This window comes from Salvelinus alpinus, chromosome 28 (genome assembly GCF_045679555.1).
Source record: "Salvelinus alpinus chromosome 28, SLU_Salpinus.1, whole genome shotgun sequence".
NCBI classification, from domain to species: domain Eukaryota; kingdom Metazoa; phylum Chordata; class Actinopteri; order Salmoniformes; family Salmonidae; genus Salvelinus; species Salvelinus alpinus.
In genome coordinates, this window is record NC_092113.1 from 27,509,097 (window position 1) to 27,523,741 (window position 14,645).

The window sequence follows — 14,645 nt, forward strand, 5'->3', positions numbered from 1 at the left end:
GGAAGACCCATTTGCGACCAAGCTTTAACTTCCTGATTGATGTCTTGAGATGTTGCTTCAATATATCCACATAATTTTCCATCATCATGATGCCATCTATTTTGTGAGGTGCACCAGTCCCTCCTGCAGCAAAGCATCCCCACAACATGATGCGGCCACCCCCGTGCTTCACGGTTGGGATGGTGTTCTTCGGCTTGCAAGCCTCCCCTTTTTCCGCCAAACATAACGATGGTCATTATGGCCAAACAGTTGTATTTTTGTTTCATCAGACCAGAGGACATTTCTCCAAAAAGTATGATCTTTGTCCCCATGTGCAGTTGCAAACCGTAGTCTGGCTTTTTTATGGCGGTTTTGGAGGAGTGGCTTCTTCCTTGCTGAGCGGCCTTTCAGGTTATGTCAATATAGGACTAGTTTTACTGTGGATATAGATACTTTCGTACCCGTTTCCTCCAGCATCTTCACAAGGTCCTTTGCTGTTGTTCTGGGATTGATTTTCACTTTTCGCACCAAAGTACGTTCATCTCTAGGAGACAGAACAAGTCTCCTTCCTGAGTGGTATGATGGCTGCGTGGTCCCATGGTGTTTATACTTGCGTACTATTGTTTGTACAGATGAACGTGGTATCTTCAGGCATTTGGAAATTGCTCCCAAGGATGAACCAGACTTGTGGAGGTCTCCAATTTGTTTTCTGAGGTCTTGGCTGATTTCTTTTGATTTCCCTGTGATGTCAAGTAAAGAGGCACTGAGTTTGAAGGTAGGCCTTGAAATACATCCACAGGTACACCCCCAATTGACTCAAATGATGTCAATTAGCCTATCAGAAGCTTCTAAAGCCATGACATCATTTTCTGGAATTTTCCACGATGTTTTAAGGCACAGTCAACTTCGTGTATGTAAACCTCTCACCCACTGGAATTGTGATGCAGTGAATTATAAGTGAAATAATCTGTCTGTAAACAATTGTTGGAAAAATGACTTGTGTCATGCACAAAGTAGATGTCCTAACCGACTTGCCCAAACTATAGTTTATTAACAAGAAATTTGTGGAGTGGTTGAAAAACGAGGTTTAATTACTTCAACCTAAGTGTGTGTAAACTTCTGACTTCAACTGTACATCTGGCTGGAGAGACATATGAAGATTTGAGGTGTTGAATGATATGATATATTTAGTTCCAACTTTGATAACGTAATCTTTCTTCCTCCCAGCTTGGCTTCTTCAAAAGGTCGCTACCCTACGGCACAGCTATGGAGAAGGCCCAACTCAAGCCCCAGGCTGCGTCTGAGGCCTAAACACCACATAGAAAGGATTAAAACAACCTATTTTGTTGTCACAGAACCAAAGAAAGCTAGAAACCCACATGATTGCAATGGAGAAATGTGGTTAATTTTAACGTCCAGAGAGGATTAGACTGCAGTTGAAGAGGGAGGGGAGGAGGAGGAGGAAAGACCACTGGAACTCCACTGTACTGCACTAGAGGAAGAAATACCCAAAGAACTCCAAACCAAATGAATGTTTTTAATTTAATATATGTTTATGTTTGTTGTCGTCGGGCTGGGGTTGATCACCAAGCTGAACTTCAGTGTCACAGTCAGACAAACTGGCTTTAGACTTACTGATCCTATTTGAGTCCAAGACTAGTGACTACAGAAGAAGAGGAGCAGCCTATGGAAGCCCTTGATTCGATCAAGGAAGATGCTTGGTTTCTCCCTGCACATCTTTTAAAACAGCTTTGTTTTTAAAACAGCTTTCTGTTTTACTCTTTTTCAACTGCCTTCATTTTGGTGCTAAAAAAGTGTGATCACTGCTTTAAAAAGGTATATGATGGTGTTGAAGGGGACTGAATGCATCTCCCTTCCTTTTTGTAGCTATTAAAGACATCTGATCTGAGATTTTCCCAATCGAAGTTAGAAACATGCTTTCTGTTCAGGGCACCAGAGGAGCATGTTCACCAGAGGAGCATGTTCACCAGAGGAGCATGTTCACCAGAGGAGCATGTTCACCAGAGGAGCACAGACAGAGGATGTCTGTCTCGTGCCTCCATAATCTACACCTGAGCTGTTTACCTATCCACATTTCTACCAAACATGTTTTTACAGCCAGTCTTTTGTTTAATGTAAGTTCAGTTTAGCTCCAGTAATGTTCGGCACGTACAAACTCCTGTACTGACAAAATAGCTTCTTCAGCCTCAGAATGGTGGACATACAGTGCTTGGTCCAGTTGTTTTGCACTCAAAGGAAATATACTGATGTCTAACAAGATGCCAAAAACAGTCAGGATACTGACGGACTGATCTTCCTTTGGGTTTGACTTGACCATTACTGATCACTTTGTTGATCCTGTATGTTTGTGTTCGTTCTGACAGATGAAAGCATTGCCTCAAAGTTGACTGGGACTTGACTGGATCCATCCACCATGGGCCTGTGAGATAGATCCCACTGAGAGCTTGAAACACTCTGGTGCCAGTACTCTGTCTGGTGACTTGTAAACAAGTTTTTCCAGACTTTGCTTGTGCTGTAAGAGGCAGTATGGAAATTGGGTTGAAGCAAAGACCATCCAGGTGTATCCACAGCCTTGGTGTGTAATGATGTCTTGAAGTCAGTACATTACTATGTTGCCAACAGAGATCAGGGAAGCTGTAGTACATACAATCTGAGTGGGTTGCTTGCAGGTCAGGGCTCACTCCGGTGAGTGTCAGGGAAACGGCCAAATATCCAGTCCCTACACATTTCACCTTGATCTTGTAGTGTGCTAGGAGCATCTTTGCTCTGGTTTGTTTTTATTTGATTTGATGTCCTTATGACAACAAAAACTGACTGAGTACCAGAAGCTCTCACATCACGATGCTGCAGCTTCACCCATGGACTGAATTTGTGAGGCTCATTTATTTGTCATGTAAATAGGTTTTGTGTGTGTGTCGGACTGCCTGTGTTTTCATGTGTTGATGTTCCTGTCTGTTTTTTGTTGTTGTGTGAATCAGAGAGATCAATCCCATTGCTAAGTCCTCTCCTTTCTCTCTTGCATCACTAGGGAACGGTAGACTTGTCCAGCAGTAATGCTGATCATTGCATCACTTCAATCTGTACTCAGGATGGGTTGTGACTGCCTGATTAGAGTTTAGGACAGTTAGGACCAGTCCAAGTCCATGTTAAGTCAACTTATCTCAAGTATGAATCAGGCCCTTAATGCAATAGAGAGACTGCAATGAAAATGCGCATGCATACACAGTAAAATCAGTTTGCCTCTTGTAAAGGGATAGCAACTGGGCATTGGTGGGGAAAAAATGGTTTGTACGTGCAATATTATTATTCACTCTGGTTGATATTGGTTTTAGTTTTTGCAGTAGTTTTTGAATTTTCTTTCATTTTGTTCCGGAGGGGTTGTGTTAAACCAGGTGTATCTAACATCTAATGATGAGTCTGTGTTAAAAACCATACAAAGTCTGCTCCCTATGGTCGGATGGGGTATTGTAAAAAACGATTGGTCTGTTTCTTTCCCCCTTACATTTTTCCACTGCACGTATTCACCACTTTTACATTTTGCTCCACTGCTATAACTAGCCAATGTTTAGTATCACTATTTCAGATATCAGTGGTAAAAAATACATCCATCAAACCTCCTGAGTTGAACTCGAGTGGGCATGTGTGATAATGTATGTTCAGTTCAATTGTATCACCTATCCAAACGCAGCCATAATGCTACACATCTGTTTTCACTATTTCTTTAGAATGCCCCCTAGCTCATATTGGTGATTTAATCCACAAGCTTTATCAACACTCATGGTGCAAAGACTGCTAATGCCACTCAGTGGATTCATTTAACATCTATCATATTATTTTTAACAGTATTTGTATGATATTGTTTTGAAAAGTATATGTCTGATCGTAGTGTCCAGACTGAAAATGTCAACCTAGTATTATTTATATTGAAAGAGGATGTTTTAAACAGAATCCTCTGTGGTTACAGTAGAAGACTACACTGGGTTTATCCTTGTTTTCTCAATGCTTTCTAGGCCCCATTTTTTAAAAATCTCCTTTTTACAAAGTTGTAAATATTTCTGACGAGAATATTTTTTAGATCCAATTGAAAAAAAACATTTGTGAAATTTACTCTCCCCATATTGGGGAGACTTTCTGGGAAGATGATTTAGTCTTTTAGTGATCATTTGTGTCTTATTATACGGTTTGCATTTCAATTAAAAAAATGACATGCTTTGATTGAATACACACAGTTCTGAAAATAATTTATTTAAAAAAATAAACTTGCCCATGGCATGAAATGTTTTACACATTTGTTTATGCGGTTTGGCAACAACTGATTGCTCAACAATTTATTGTTCATTATAGTTGTATTACCAAGTGGAGAAAAATACCAAAACAGACACCATAACTAGGAGCTATAGCACAGAACTATTGTGCTTTTAGGGCACTCACTTGTAAAACCATAAGCTTATCTTACAAATGATCGTATAAATAACAGATAATGCCAAATGTATATACTTATTCCTCAGGTTGCAGCGCCGCACAGTCCTATCAGTAACAGTGGTCGGTGAGGACAAACAACTTATCTGGTAAGACGCTAGAGGTCACTAAAGTCAGATCCCTCCTCAGGTTCTTGTCCTATTGATGAGTAGTCCAACGAGCTGCTTCTCTTCAATGCTCTCTGTGTGATACTGAACATCCCCACAGTCCTCCATTCCTGACACCAGACATGTACATGAGTCTATAGAAGATCTTGCATGTGGATTAGTATGACCATGGAGGTGTGTATTCCCCTGCCAACCTCTGATTCACAGGCTGTAATATAACAGTCTTTATACACTGGTTTGGTTCAGCGCTCCATTGCTCTGGACAGTTGTGTCAGTTTGTGCTGGTTGTTGATCACTTCAAAGTTCTGAACATAGTGGCGGATGTTGCTAGGATATCTGAGAGGGGGGGATTGCTCGGAATCTGGACAAGAGACAGGAAGATATGTGCAAAACAAAAAATGGAAGCGCTACATTTACTTAATATCATTTGAAGGTCTCAGAATGGAAAATGAGTGTTGATTTTTGTAGATAAGGCATAGCTTACATGTGGACACCCGAATGGAAGGCGCCTCCAGAAACATTCTGTCTGTAAGTCCCTTCTGAGGTGATGAAGGCACTGTAGGACAAAGAACCATAGAGAGTGAACACCCTGGCACAACATTGTCCTTCTTATCCCGTCCTTTGTATTTTGTTTTCTTACCGTAAGGCGTGCTTCTGCACTCTCGAACTATCTTCACTGTCTTAGCAATCAAGCGCTGCAACGGTGAAACAAGGTAGCTTATATAGCCAATAGTTTACAGACACAAAGAGAAGACAACTTAGGTAAGGGCTGAGGGATGGTAATCTCCAGCACATCTACAGGATGTGAAAGTATAATAGTTAGGCTAGACAACTCACCATTTTCTCAAAATTGACCAGTTTGTCCGTGTAGTTCTTGTTTCCCTCATGGATGAATGTCATGTCTAGAGGTAGGTACAGTTGGTGAACGGAACGACGTACTGGTTCAGTATAGGGTCATGTTGAATTAACTCAGGTATTTAATGTTACGTCTGTCACAAGAGGCTAAGAAAGCATTATTACCTTTGAGTAGCAGGGGCATGAAGGGGATGTAGGGAGGACTGAGCTTTGCCACAGCCAGTCTGTACGCTCTGTGATTACGTGACGGATCCTGACACATTAACAGAAATAAAAACAATTCGCCATTAGTTATAGATTAATATAATTTTATTGGTCAATTGCACACAAGGTCCATCGCAAATTAGCTTTAAACCCAACCCCTTCGTAAGACACACGTGCATTTTTTGGGGGGAGAGGTGCGGGAGCCTGCCACACTGGTTGCTGGCTTGCCTCGCTAACCGCTAGGCTACCTGCCGCCCCTACTTATATGCAAGTTGACATTTATTGGGATAAATCTTGTCCCGGAGGCAGACCTGAGCGATTTCCACTAGATGGGCCAGCCGAAAAGTCAAAATTGGCTATACACAGAGTATACAAACTATTAAGAACACCTGCTCTTTCCATGACCGACTGATCAGGTGAAAGCTATGATCCCTTATTGATGTCACTTGTTAAATCGGCTTCAATTAGTGGAGATGAATGGGAGGAGACAGGTTAAAGAAGGATTTTTTTGCCTTAAGACAATTGAGACATGGATTGTATATGTGTACCATTGAGGGTGAATGGGCAAGACAAAATATTTAAGTGCCTTTGAACGGGGTATGGTAGTAGGTGCCAGGCGCACTGGTTTGTGTCAGGAACTGCAATGCTGCTGGGTTTTTCACACTCCACAGTTTCCTGTGTATATCAAGAATGGTTCACCACCCAAAGGACATCCAGACAACTTTGGGAAGCATTGGCGTTAACATAGGCCAGCATCAATGTTCCCTCTAAGCTGCGCGCCACTCCCCCGGGACTGCCGCGCAGAAGAAATATCAGCCTGTGCAGAGAAGCACGAGATTTAACTTCACTCAAATTTATAGAGTTTTCCCCGTTAGTTAACACAAATAGACCTTTGTCGTATATGGATTTGTGCCATTCACTTTGAACTGGACTGTTTTTACAGCATTAGCAGTCGTAAATAGATGCACTTGTTTTGAGATTAAAGCGAGAGATACATGTAGTGACGTTGTACATTTTGTTCATATCCTTTGCTTGTTAGTGAGTTATTAGCCCAGTTATAGATAATTTGTAGTCAGCAATGGGTGAGTGATTGCTTCCTACAAGAGCACAAAATGTGCTCTTTGCTTTTTTTGTCCCAATTTAAGGTTAGGGTTAGGCATAAAGTTAGCAGTGTGGTTAGGGTTAGGTTTAAAACCAATAAATGCCAACCTGCTAATTATATAGGAAATATATCTATTGAAAACATGTTTACATATTACAATAGGAGGAAAACATGATTCATACACACATTGGAAATTAAGTGGAGGGATTGTCAAGTGGCCTGTGATGTCACCAGTCATTATCAATGACATACAATGGAACACTGTTATATAGCTAGCTTGTAAGTGCGCACACATTAACTCACTCACCATTAACCTCTCGTATGCACAATAGACCCTTTTCGTCTTACTCGGCACTCTCTGTCAACAACAACAACAACTGTTACAACGTCTCCTCTGATATCCATTTCACATCTCTTATAATCAAATCAATTGTTAGAAGCGATAATCAAAATGTAGGTCATTGTCCCCAGCAGACCTCACCTCCCAGGTCTTGTAAAGTCTCTGTACAGCACTGTTACTCAGACCAAACATCACTGCAAAGAACGAGTTCAGGTTCTTCTGCTCCTTCAATCTGAAACAGGAAACACAGTCAGTAACAGCTGTGGGCAGACTAAACATGTGCATTATCTAAGTGATTATTTTATCACTTACTGGCAAAATATCTGATCTGATTGGTCAAAAGACCAATTAATAGCAAAAGATCAGAATAGGTCTGCCTGTGTAAATGAAGCCTTGGTGCATCAGTGACCACAGACAGAGTGCCATCCTTTACCAATATTTTATAAATCAGTTTAACTGGATATGAATATATATATATTATAGTCTGTTATTGTACAAAATTATACTGAGTATAAGAAACATTAGGTACACTTCCTAGTATTACGTTGCGCACCCCCTACAGGGATGCTGGCCCATGTTAACTACAATGCTTCCCACAGTTGTGTCAAGTTGGCTGGTTGTCCTTTGGGTGGTGGACCACTCTTGATACACACAGGAAACTGTTGAGTGTGAGAACCCAGCAGTGTTGCAGTTCTTGTCACAAACCGGTGCACCTTGCACCTACTAACACACCCTTTTCAAAGGCACTTAAATCTTTTGTCTTTCCCATTCACCCTCTGAATGGCACACATACACAATCAGTCTCAATTGTCTCAAGGCTTAAAAATCGTTATTTAACCTGTCTCCTCCCTTTCATCTATAGTTGTGGCCAAAAGTTTTGAGAATGACACAAATATAAATTTTCAAAGTCTGCTGCCTCAGTTTGTATGATGGCAATTTGCATATACTCCAGAATGTTATGAAGAGTGATCAGATGAATTGCATTTAATTGCAAAGTTCCTCTTTGCCATGCAAATGAACTGAATCCCCAAAAAATATTTCCAATGCATTTCAGCCCTGCCACAAAAAGACCAGCTGACATCATGTCAGTGATTCTCTCGTTAACACAGGTGTGAGTGTTGACGAGGACAAGGCTGGAGATCACTCTGTCATGCTGATTGAGTTTGAATAACAGACTGAAAGCTTCAAAAGGAGAGTGACGCTTGGAATCGTTGTTCTTCCTCTGTCAACCATGGTTATCTGCAAGGAAACACGTGCCGTCATCATTGCTTTGCACAAAAAGGGCTTCACAACAGGAAAGGACATTGCTGCCAGTAAGATTGCACCTAAATCAACCATTTATCGGATCATCAAGAACTTCAAGGAGAGTGGTTCAATTGTTGTGAAGAAGGCTTCAGGGCGCCCAAGAAAGTCCAGCAAGCGCCAGGACCCTCTCCTAAAGTTGATTCAGCTGCGGGATCGGGGCACCACCAGTACAGAGCTTGCTCAGGAATGGCAGCAGGCTGGTGTGAGTGCATCTGCATGCACAGTGAGGCGAAGACTTTTGGAGGATGGCCTGGTGTCAAGAAGGGCAGCAAAGATGCCACCTCTCCAGGAAAAACATCAGGGACAGACTGATATTCTGCAAAAGGTACAGGGATTGGACTGCTGGGGACTGGGGTAAAGTCATTTTCTCTGATGAATCCCCTTTCCGATTGTTTGGGGCATCCGGGAAAAAAGCAAGGCCGGAGAAGACAAGGTGAGCGCTACCATCAGTCCATCAGTGTCATGTCAACAGTAAAGGATCCTGAGACCATTCATGTGTGGGGTTGCTTCTCAGCCAAGGGAGTGGACTCACTAACAATTTTGCCTAAGAACACAGCCATGAATAAAGAATGATACCAACACATCCTCCGAGAGCAACTTCTCCCAACCATCCAGGAACAGTTTGGTGACAAACAATGCCTTTTCCAGCATGATGTAGCACCTTGCCATAAGGAAAAAGTGATAACTAAGTGGCTCGGGGAACAAAACATCGATATTTTGGGTCCATGGCAAGGAAACTCCCCAGACCTTAATCACATTGAGAACTTGTGGTCAAACCTCAAGAGGCGGGTGGACTAACAAAAACCCACAAATTCTGACAAACTCCAAGCATTGATTGTGCAAGAATGGGCTGCCATCAGTCAGGATGTGGCCCAGAAGTTAATTGACAGCATGCCAGTGCGGATTGCAGAGATCTTGAAAAAGAAGGGTCAACACTGCAAATATTGACTCTTTGCATCAACTTCATGTAATTGTCAATAAAAGTCTTTGACACTTATGAAATGCTTGTAATTATACTTCAGTATTCCATAGTAACATCTGACAAAAATATCTAAAATACACTGAGGCAGCAGACTTTGTGAAAATGTATATTTGTGTCATTCTCAACTTTTGGCCACGACTGTACACTAATTGATGTGGATTTAACTAGTGACATCAATAAGGGATCAAAGCTTTCACCTGGATTCAGCTGATCAGACTATCATAGAAAGACCAGGTGTTCTTAATGTTTTGTATACTCAGTGTAGTATACTGTTCTATGTGGATAGTTACTCCTAAGATAACCTAATAATGAATCTACACTTTACAAGGTAAGCTGTGTTTTAATTTGCCACTCACACGACGGCTATCTTGATGAACTTCTTGAGCAGCATGGCTCTCTTGACCAGGTCAGTACACAGACACACCTCCGTCACCACCCAGTACTGCACCTCGTTGAAGCGATGCACGAAACGCTCCAGGTTAGCTGTGGTGGCACCCGGGAATTTATGTCGCCCAAATATATAGTAGACTAATTCCACCTGATGGGAGAGAGATATTTATTTACCATCCATATGTACTGTAGCGGACTAATCAAAAGCTACTTATATGGACCTGAATAGTGTATATGAAGCAAACATCCAATGGACTAAGGGCTCGATTCAAGCCGTAGCGCTGAAGCACTGCGCTACAGCGCGATAGTAATGTAAACTCAAGACTGCATTCACGGTAAATAGGTTGGCCCAATTGGAAATTACCTTCACATGTAAATAGTGCTATAGCGCTGAACTTCAGCAATACAGATTGAATCGATTTTGCATAACATTTGAACCTGACTTGAACTTGATTTCCTTGGCAAATTGCCCACTGGGCACAGACGTCAATTAAGCATCTATTCTATGTTGGGTCAACGTAATTTTATTGAAATGATGTGCAAACGACGTCGATTCAACCAGTGTGTGCCCAGTGGGAAGCGTATTGACCTCAATGGGAAAACCTGGTTAAATGAACGTTACATAAAGAGGCGTATGTGTCAGATGAAACACGTGGCTGATACATCAATTGAGGAGATGGTCTGATGTCTGATATGATGCTGCAGTAGCAGTTATCAGATTGAAGATGTCAGAGAAAGGATAACTTATAGACATGCCTGAGTGACAGACAGACAGACAGCAAATCCTTTAGCCCCATTTATACCTGGTGCTAACATGCGTCCTGTGTCCTGTAAAATGTCCACATTCTGATTGTTGTCACTTTTTCAGACAATTAAAAGACACATTGGGAACTGACTGTGATTCGATCTTACAAGTGTAAATGGACAAGATCAATTCAGGACGAAGGATAGATGCTAGCACGGAGACAGCTCACATCTGAGTAACCTTGCCTCGTTGCACTAGCTACCTAACAGAGTGCATACACACGTGAGATAGATGTCATGCCCTTAAAGACCTAACATGCCCTTATCCAGGGATACTCAGTTTCTCCACTTTTAACTTTTGTCCTGCTGGTCCCAAATCCATAACTTCCACTTCACAATATTGGCACAGCTCTGGCATGGCCTCACCTCGTTTCCTTCCTTACCTCGTTTCCTTCCTCACCTCGTTTCCTTCCTTACCTCGTGCATGGCAGTAAACAGTTCCCAGTCGTAGTTGGTGAGCTGGCTGGCGATGTCCTTGGGACACATCTGCTCCCATGTGTCCATGGTGCTCTGATCAGGACCCTGCTGCTCCTTCAGGGGTGTCTGTGAAGGTGCCAGAGAACAACCATCCAAAATAATGCCATGACATCATGATACTGGACCTTAGGGGGGAATTCACACAAAAATCTACAGTATGCTCTGGGTGTGTTGTTGTCTGATTCACCATGTAGTGTAGATATAGATAACTTGTAGCTACAGTATGTTAATCTATGCACACATGAGCAACTATAGATGCATTATCTAGACCAGGTATACCCAAACTGGGGTATGTGTACCGCCAGGGTTACGCGCAATGCTGTCGGGGGTACGCCAAAAAACAACAACTAATTCTACATTTGTTGTTAGCCCAGCTAGCATGGACACGAACAGTTGTGAATCTGATGCAGTCGAAGAGCTACTGCCCCCTTTCCTGGGGAAAGCACCGAACAACAGACAGGGACATTGGACCATCGAAGAGGCGCAAATATGATGAGACCTACATTGATTTGGGGTTCACTTATATTGGGAGTAGTGCCTTTCCTCAGCCACAGTGTGTTATATGTGCAAAAGTACTATCTCACAACTCGATGAAACCTTCACTCTTGCACAGACATTTAGAAACCAAAACATTTAGAAAAATAAGACAGGAGTTTTTTGAGAGAAAATTAAGACGACTTTCAAGTAGTAAGACATGTATAAAAGCAACAGATACCATTAATAAGAAGGGGCTAGAAGCGTCTTATATGGTGAGCTACCGAGTGGCTAGGACAGGCAAGCCCCATACTATTGTGGAGGACTTTATTCTTCCTGCTGCCGCAGATATGGCTGGGACAATGTTGGGGGAAAAGGCCCAAAAAAACTATACAGACGATACCTTCAAACAACACTGTTTCACGATGCAACAGTGACATGGCGGGAGATGTTTTGAAACAATTACTGCTTCGCATACAAGCCAGTGAATTCTATGCGTTACAGCTGGATGAGTCAACAGACATGGCGGGCCTGGTACAGCTGGTATATATCCGTTACATTTATGGGGGGTCAATTAAGGAAGACATCCTCTTCTGCAAACCAGGACAACAGGAGAGGATATTTTTAAAGTAATGGCTTTGTGACATCAAATGGACTTGTGGTCAAGATGTGTTAGTATACACTACCGTTCAAAGGTTTGGGGTCACTTGTTTTTGAAAGAAAAGCTAATTTTTTTTGTCCATTAAAATAACATAAAATTGATCAGAAATACAGTGTAGACATTGTTAATGCTGTAAATTACTATTGTAGCTGGAAACGGCAGATTTTTTAAATGGAATATCTACATAGGCGTACAGAGGCCCATTATCAGCAACCATCACTCCTGTGTTCCAATGGCATGTTGTGTTAGCTAATCCAAGTTTATCATTTTAAAAGTCTAATTGATCATTAGAAAACCCTTTTGCAATTATGTTAGCACACCTGAAAGCTGTTGTTCTGATTAAAGAAGCAATAAAACTGGCCTTCTTTAGACTAGTTGAGTATCTGGAGCATCAGCATTTGTGGGTTCGATTGCAGGCTCAAAATGGGCAGAAACAAAGACCTTTCTTCTGAAACTTGTCAGTCTATTCTTGTTCTGAGAAATTAAGGCTATTCCATGCGAGAAAGTGCCAAGAAACTAAAGAGCTCGTACAATGCTGTGTACTACTCCCTTCACAGAACAGCGCAAACTGTCTCTAACCAGAATGGAAAGACTGGGAGGCCCCAGGGCACAACTGAGCAAGAGGACAAATACATTAGTGTCTAGTTTGAGAAACAGACGCCTCACAAGTCCTCAACTGGCAACTTCAATAAACAGTACCCGCAAAACATCAGTCTCAACGTCAACAGTGAAGAGGCGACTCTGGGATGCTGACCTTCTAGGCAGAGTTGCAAAAAAAAGCCATATCTCAGACTGGCCAATAAAAAGAAAAGATGGGGAAAGAACACAGACACTGGACAGAAGAACTCTGCCCAGAAGGCCAGCATCCCGGAGTCTCCTCTTCACTGTTGACGTTGAGACTACAGTGTAAAAGGTTAACTTTGTTAAAGCAAGGCCCCTGAACTCTCCTGTATTTTCTACACTATGCAATGATATGGGTAGCAACCATGTAACGCTTTACAGCATACAGAAGTGCACTGGTTATCAAGGGGCAAAGTATTGACACTTTTTTTTTTTTTATAATTGAGAGACGAGCTTAAAGTTTTCTTTACTGACCATCATTTTCACTTGTCTGACCGGTTGCATGATGAAGAGTTTTTCACACGACTGGCCTATCTGGGTGATGTTTTTTCCTCGCCTAAACGATCTGAATCTAGGATTACAGGGACTTTCCGCAACTATATTGTAACGGCTATCGTCATATTCCTCCTCCTCGAACGAGGAGAGGCGAGAAGGACCGGACCAATACGCGGAGTGGTTAGTGTTCATGATGAATGATTTATTATAACGGAAAAACTGAACACTGAAAATACAAAACAAATAAACGAAGTGCAGAAAACAGATACAGTACCGTGTGGTGAAAAACACAAACACGGAAACAAACACCCACAAAACACACGTGAAACCCAGGCTGCCTAAGTATGATTCTCAATCAGGGACAACGATTGACAGCTGCCTCTGATTGAGAATCATACCAGGCCGAACACAAAAATCCCAACATAGAAAATCAACCATAGACAAACCCACCCAACTCACGCCCTGACCAACTAAAATAAATACAAGACAAAGGAAAACAGGTCAGGAACGTGACATATATTCAATGTGCGTACAAAATTGAGGCTAAGAAGTTGGAGCTCTTCTCTGTCTGCATTAACAAGGACAACACACAGGTCTTTCCATCATTGTATGATTTTTTGTGTGCGCAAATGAACAAGCTTACAGACAATGTCAAATGTGATATAGCGAAGCACCTGAGTGAGTTGGTTGCCCAATTACGCAGGTACTTTCCCGAAACGGATGACACAAATAACTGGTTATAACGGAAGAGAGCCTCATCGAAATTGCAACAAGCGAATCTGTGAAATTGAATTTAATCAGAAACCACTGCCAGATTTCTGGATTGGGCTGTGCTCAGAGTATCCTGCATTGGCAAATCGCGCTGTTAAGACACTGATGCCCTTTGCAACCACGTACCTATGTGAGTGGATTCTCGGCCCTCACTAGCATGAAAACTTAATACAGGCACAGACTATGTGTATAAAATTATTTAAGACTGAGACGCTCTCCAATAGTTATTCACAATTTCCGATGAACAAATATAGTTATATGTAAGATGGCTAAATAAAGAGTACAATTATTATTTGTGCCCTGGTCCTATAAGAGCTCTTTGTCACTTCCCATGAGGCGGGTTGTGACAACACAATCTTATGTTTTAATAAATGTATTGTATAGTGTGTGTGTGGCAGGCTTACAATCATGGCAAAAAAACATTTGAGAGTGCGCTGACCGTGGTGCTAGAGGGGGTACGCAGCAGGAGGTTGAATGTTTGAAGGGGTACGGGACTATAAAAAGTTTGGGAACCACTGATCTAGACTATAGTCAAACCATTTCACCTTGGAGTTACACCGTTTTATAGTATTGGCTAC

General features: G+C 41.9%; 2 protein-coding genes across 5 annotated transcripts in view; one reads left to right on the forward strand and one right to left on the reverse strand.

Moving 5' to 3' along the window:
• Positions 1-4,284, forward strand: part of LOC139557592 (integrin alpha-5-like) — an 86,508-nt gene extending 82,224 nt beyond the window's left edge. Inside the window, exon 30 of the mRNA XM_071372596.1 lies at positions 1,207-4,284. Within this exon, the coding sequence (XP_071228697.1) occupies positions 1,207-1,290 (84 nt within the window). The 3' untranslated portion in view covers positions 1,291-4,284. The remainder of the gene's footprint in view (positions 1-1,206) is intronic.
• Positions 4,225-14,645, reverse strand: part of LOC139557593 (rap guanine nucleotide exchange factor 3-like) — a 45,366-nt gene continuing 34,945 nt past the window's right edge. For 3 of the 4 annotated variants that reach the window (XM_071372597.1, XM_071372599.1, XM_071372598.1), the window contains 9 exons: positions 10,986-11,111; positions 9,731-9,912; positions 7,229-7,319; positions 7,055-7,105; positions 5,607-5,694; positions 5,424-5,488; positions 5,227-5,281; positions 5,071-5,142; positions 4,225-4,947 (listed from right to left, as the gene is read on the reverse strand). In XM_071372597.1, coding sequence (XP_071228698.1) covers positions 4,829-4,947; positions 5,071-5,142; positions 5,227-5,281; positions 5,424-5,488; positions 5,607-5,694; positions 7,055-7,105; positions 7,229-7,319; positions 9,731-9,912; positions 10,986-11,111 — 849 coding nt within the window. In that variant the 3' untranslated portion in view covers positions 4,225-4,828. Of the gene's footprint in view, positions 4,948-5,070; positions 5,143-5,226; positions 5,304-5,423; positions 5,489-5,606; positions 5,695-7,054; positions 7,106-7,228; positions 7,320-9,730; positions 9,913-10,985; positions 11,112-14,645 lie in introns of all 4 variants that reach the window. The other variant, XR_011671434.1, reaches the window with a different exon arrangement.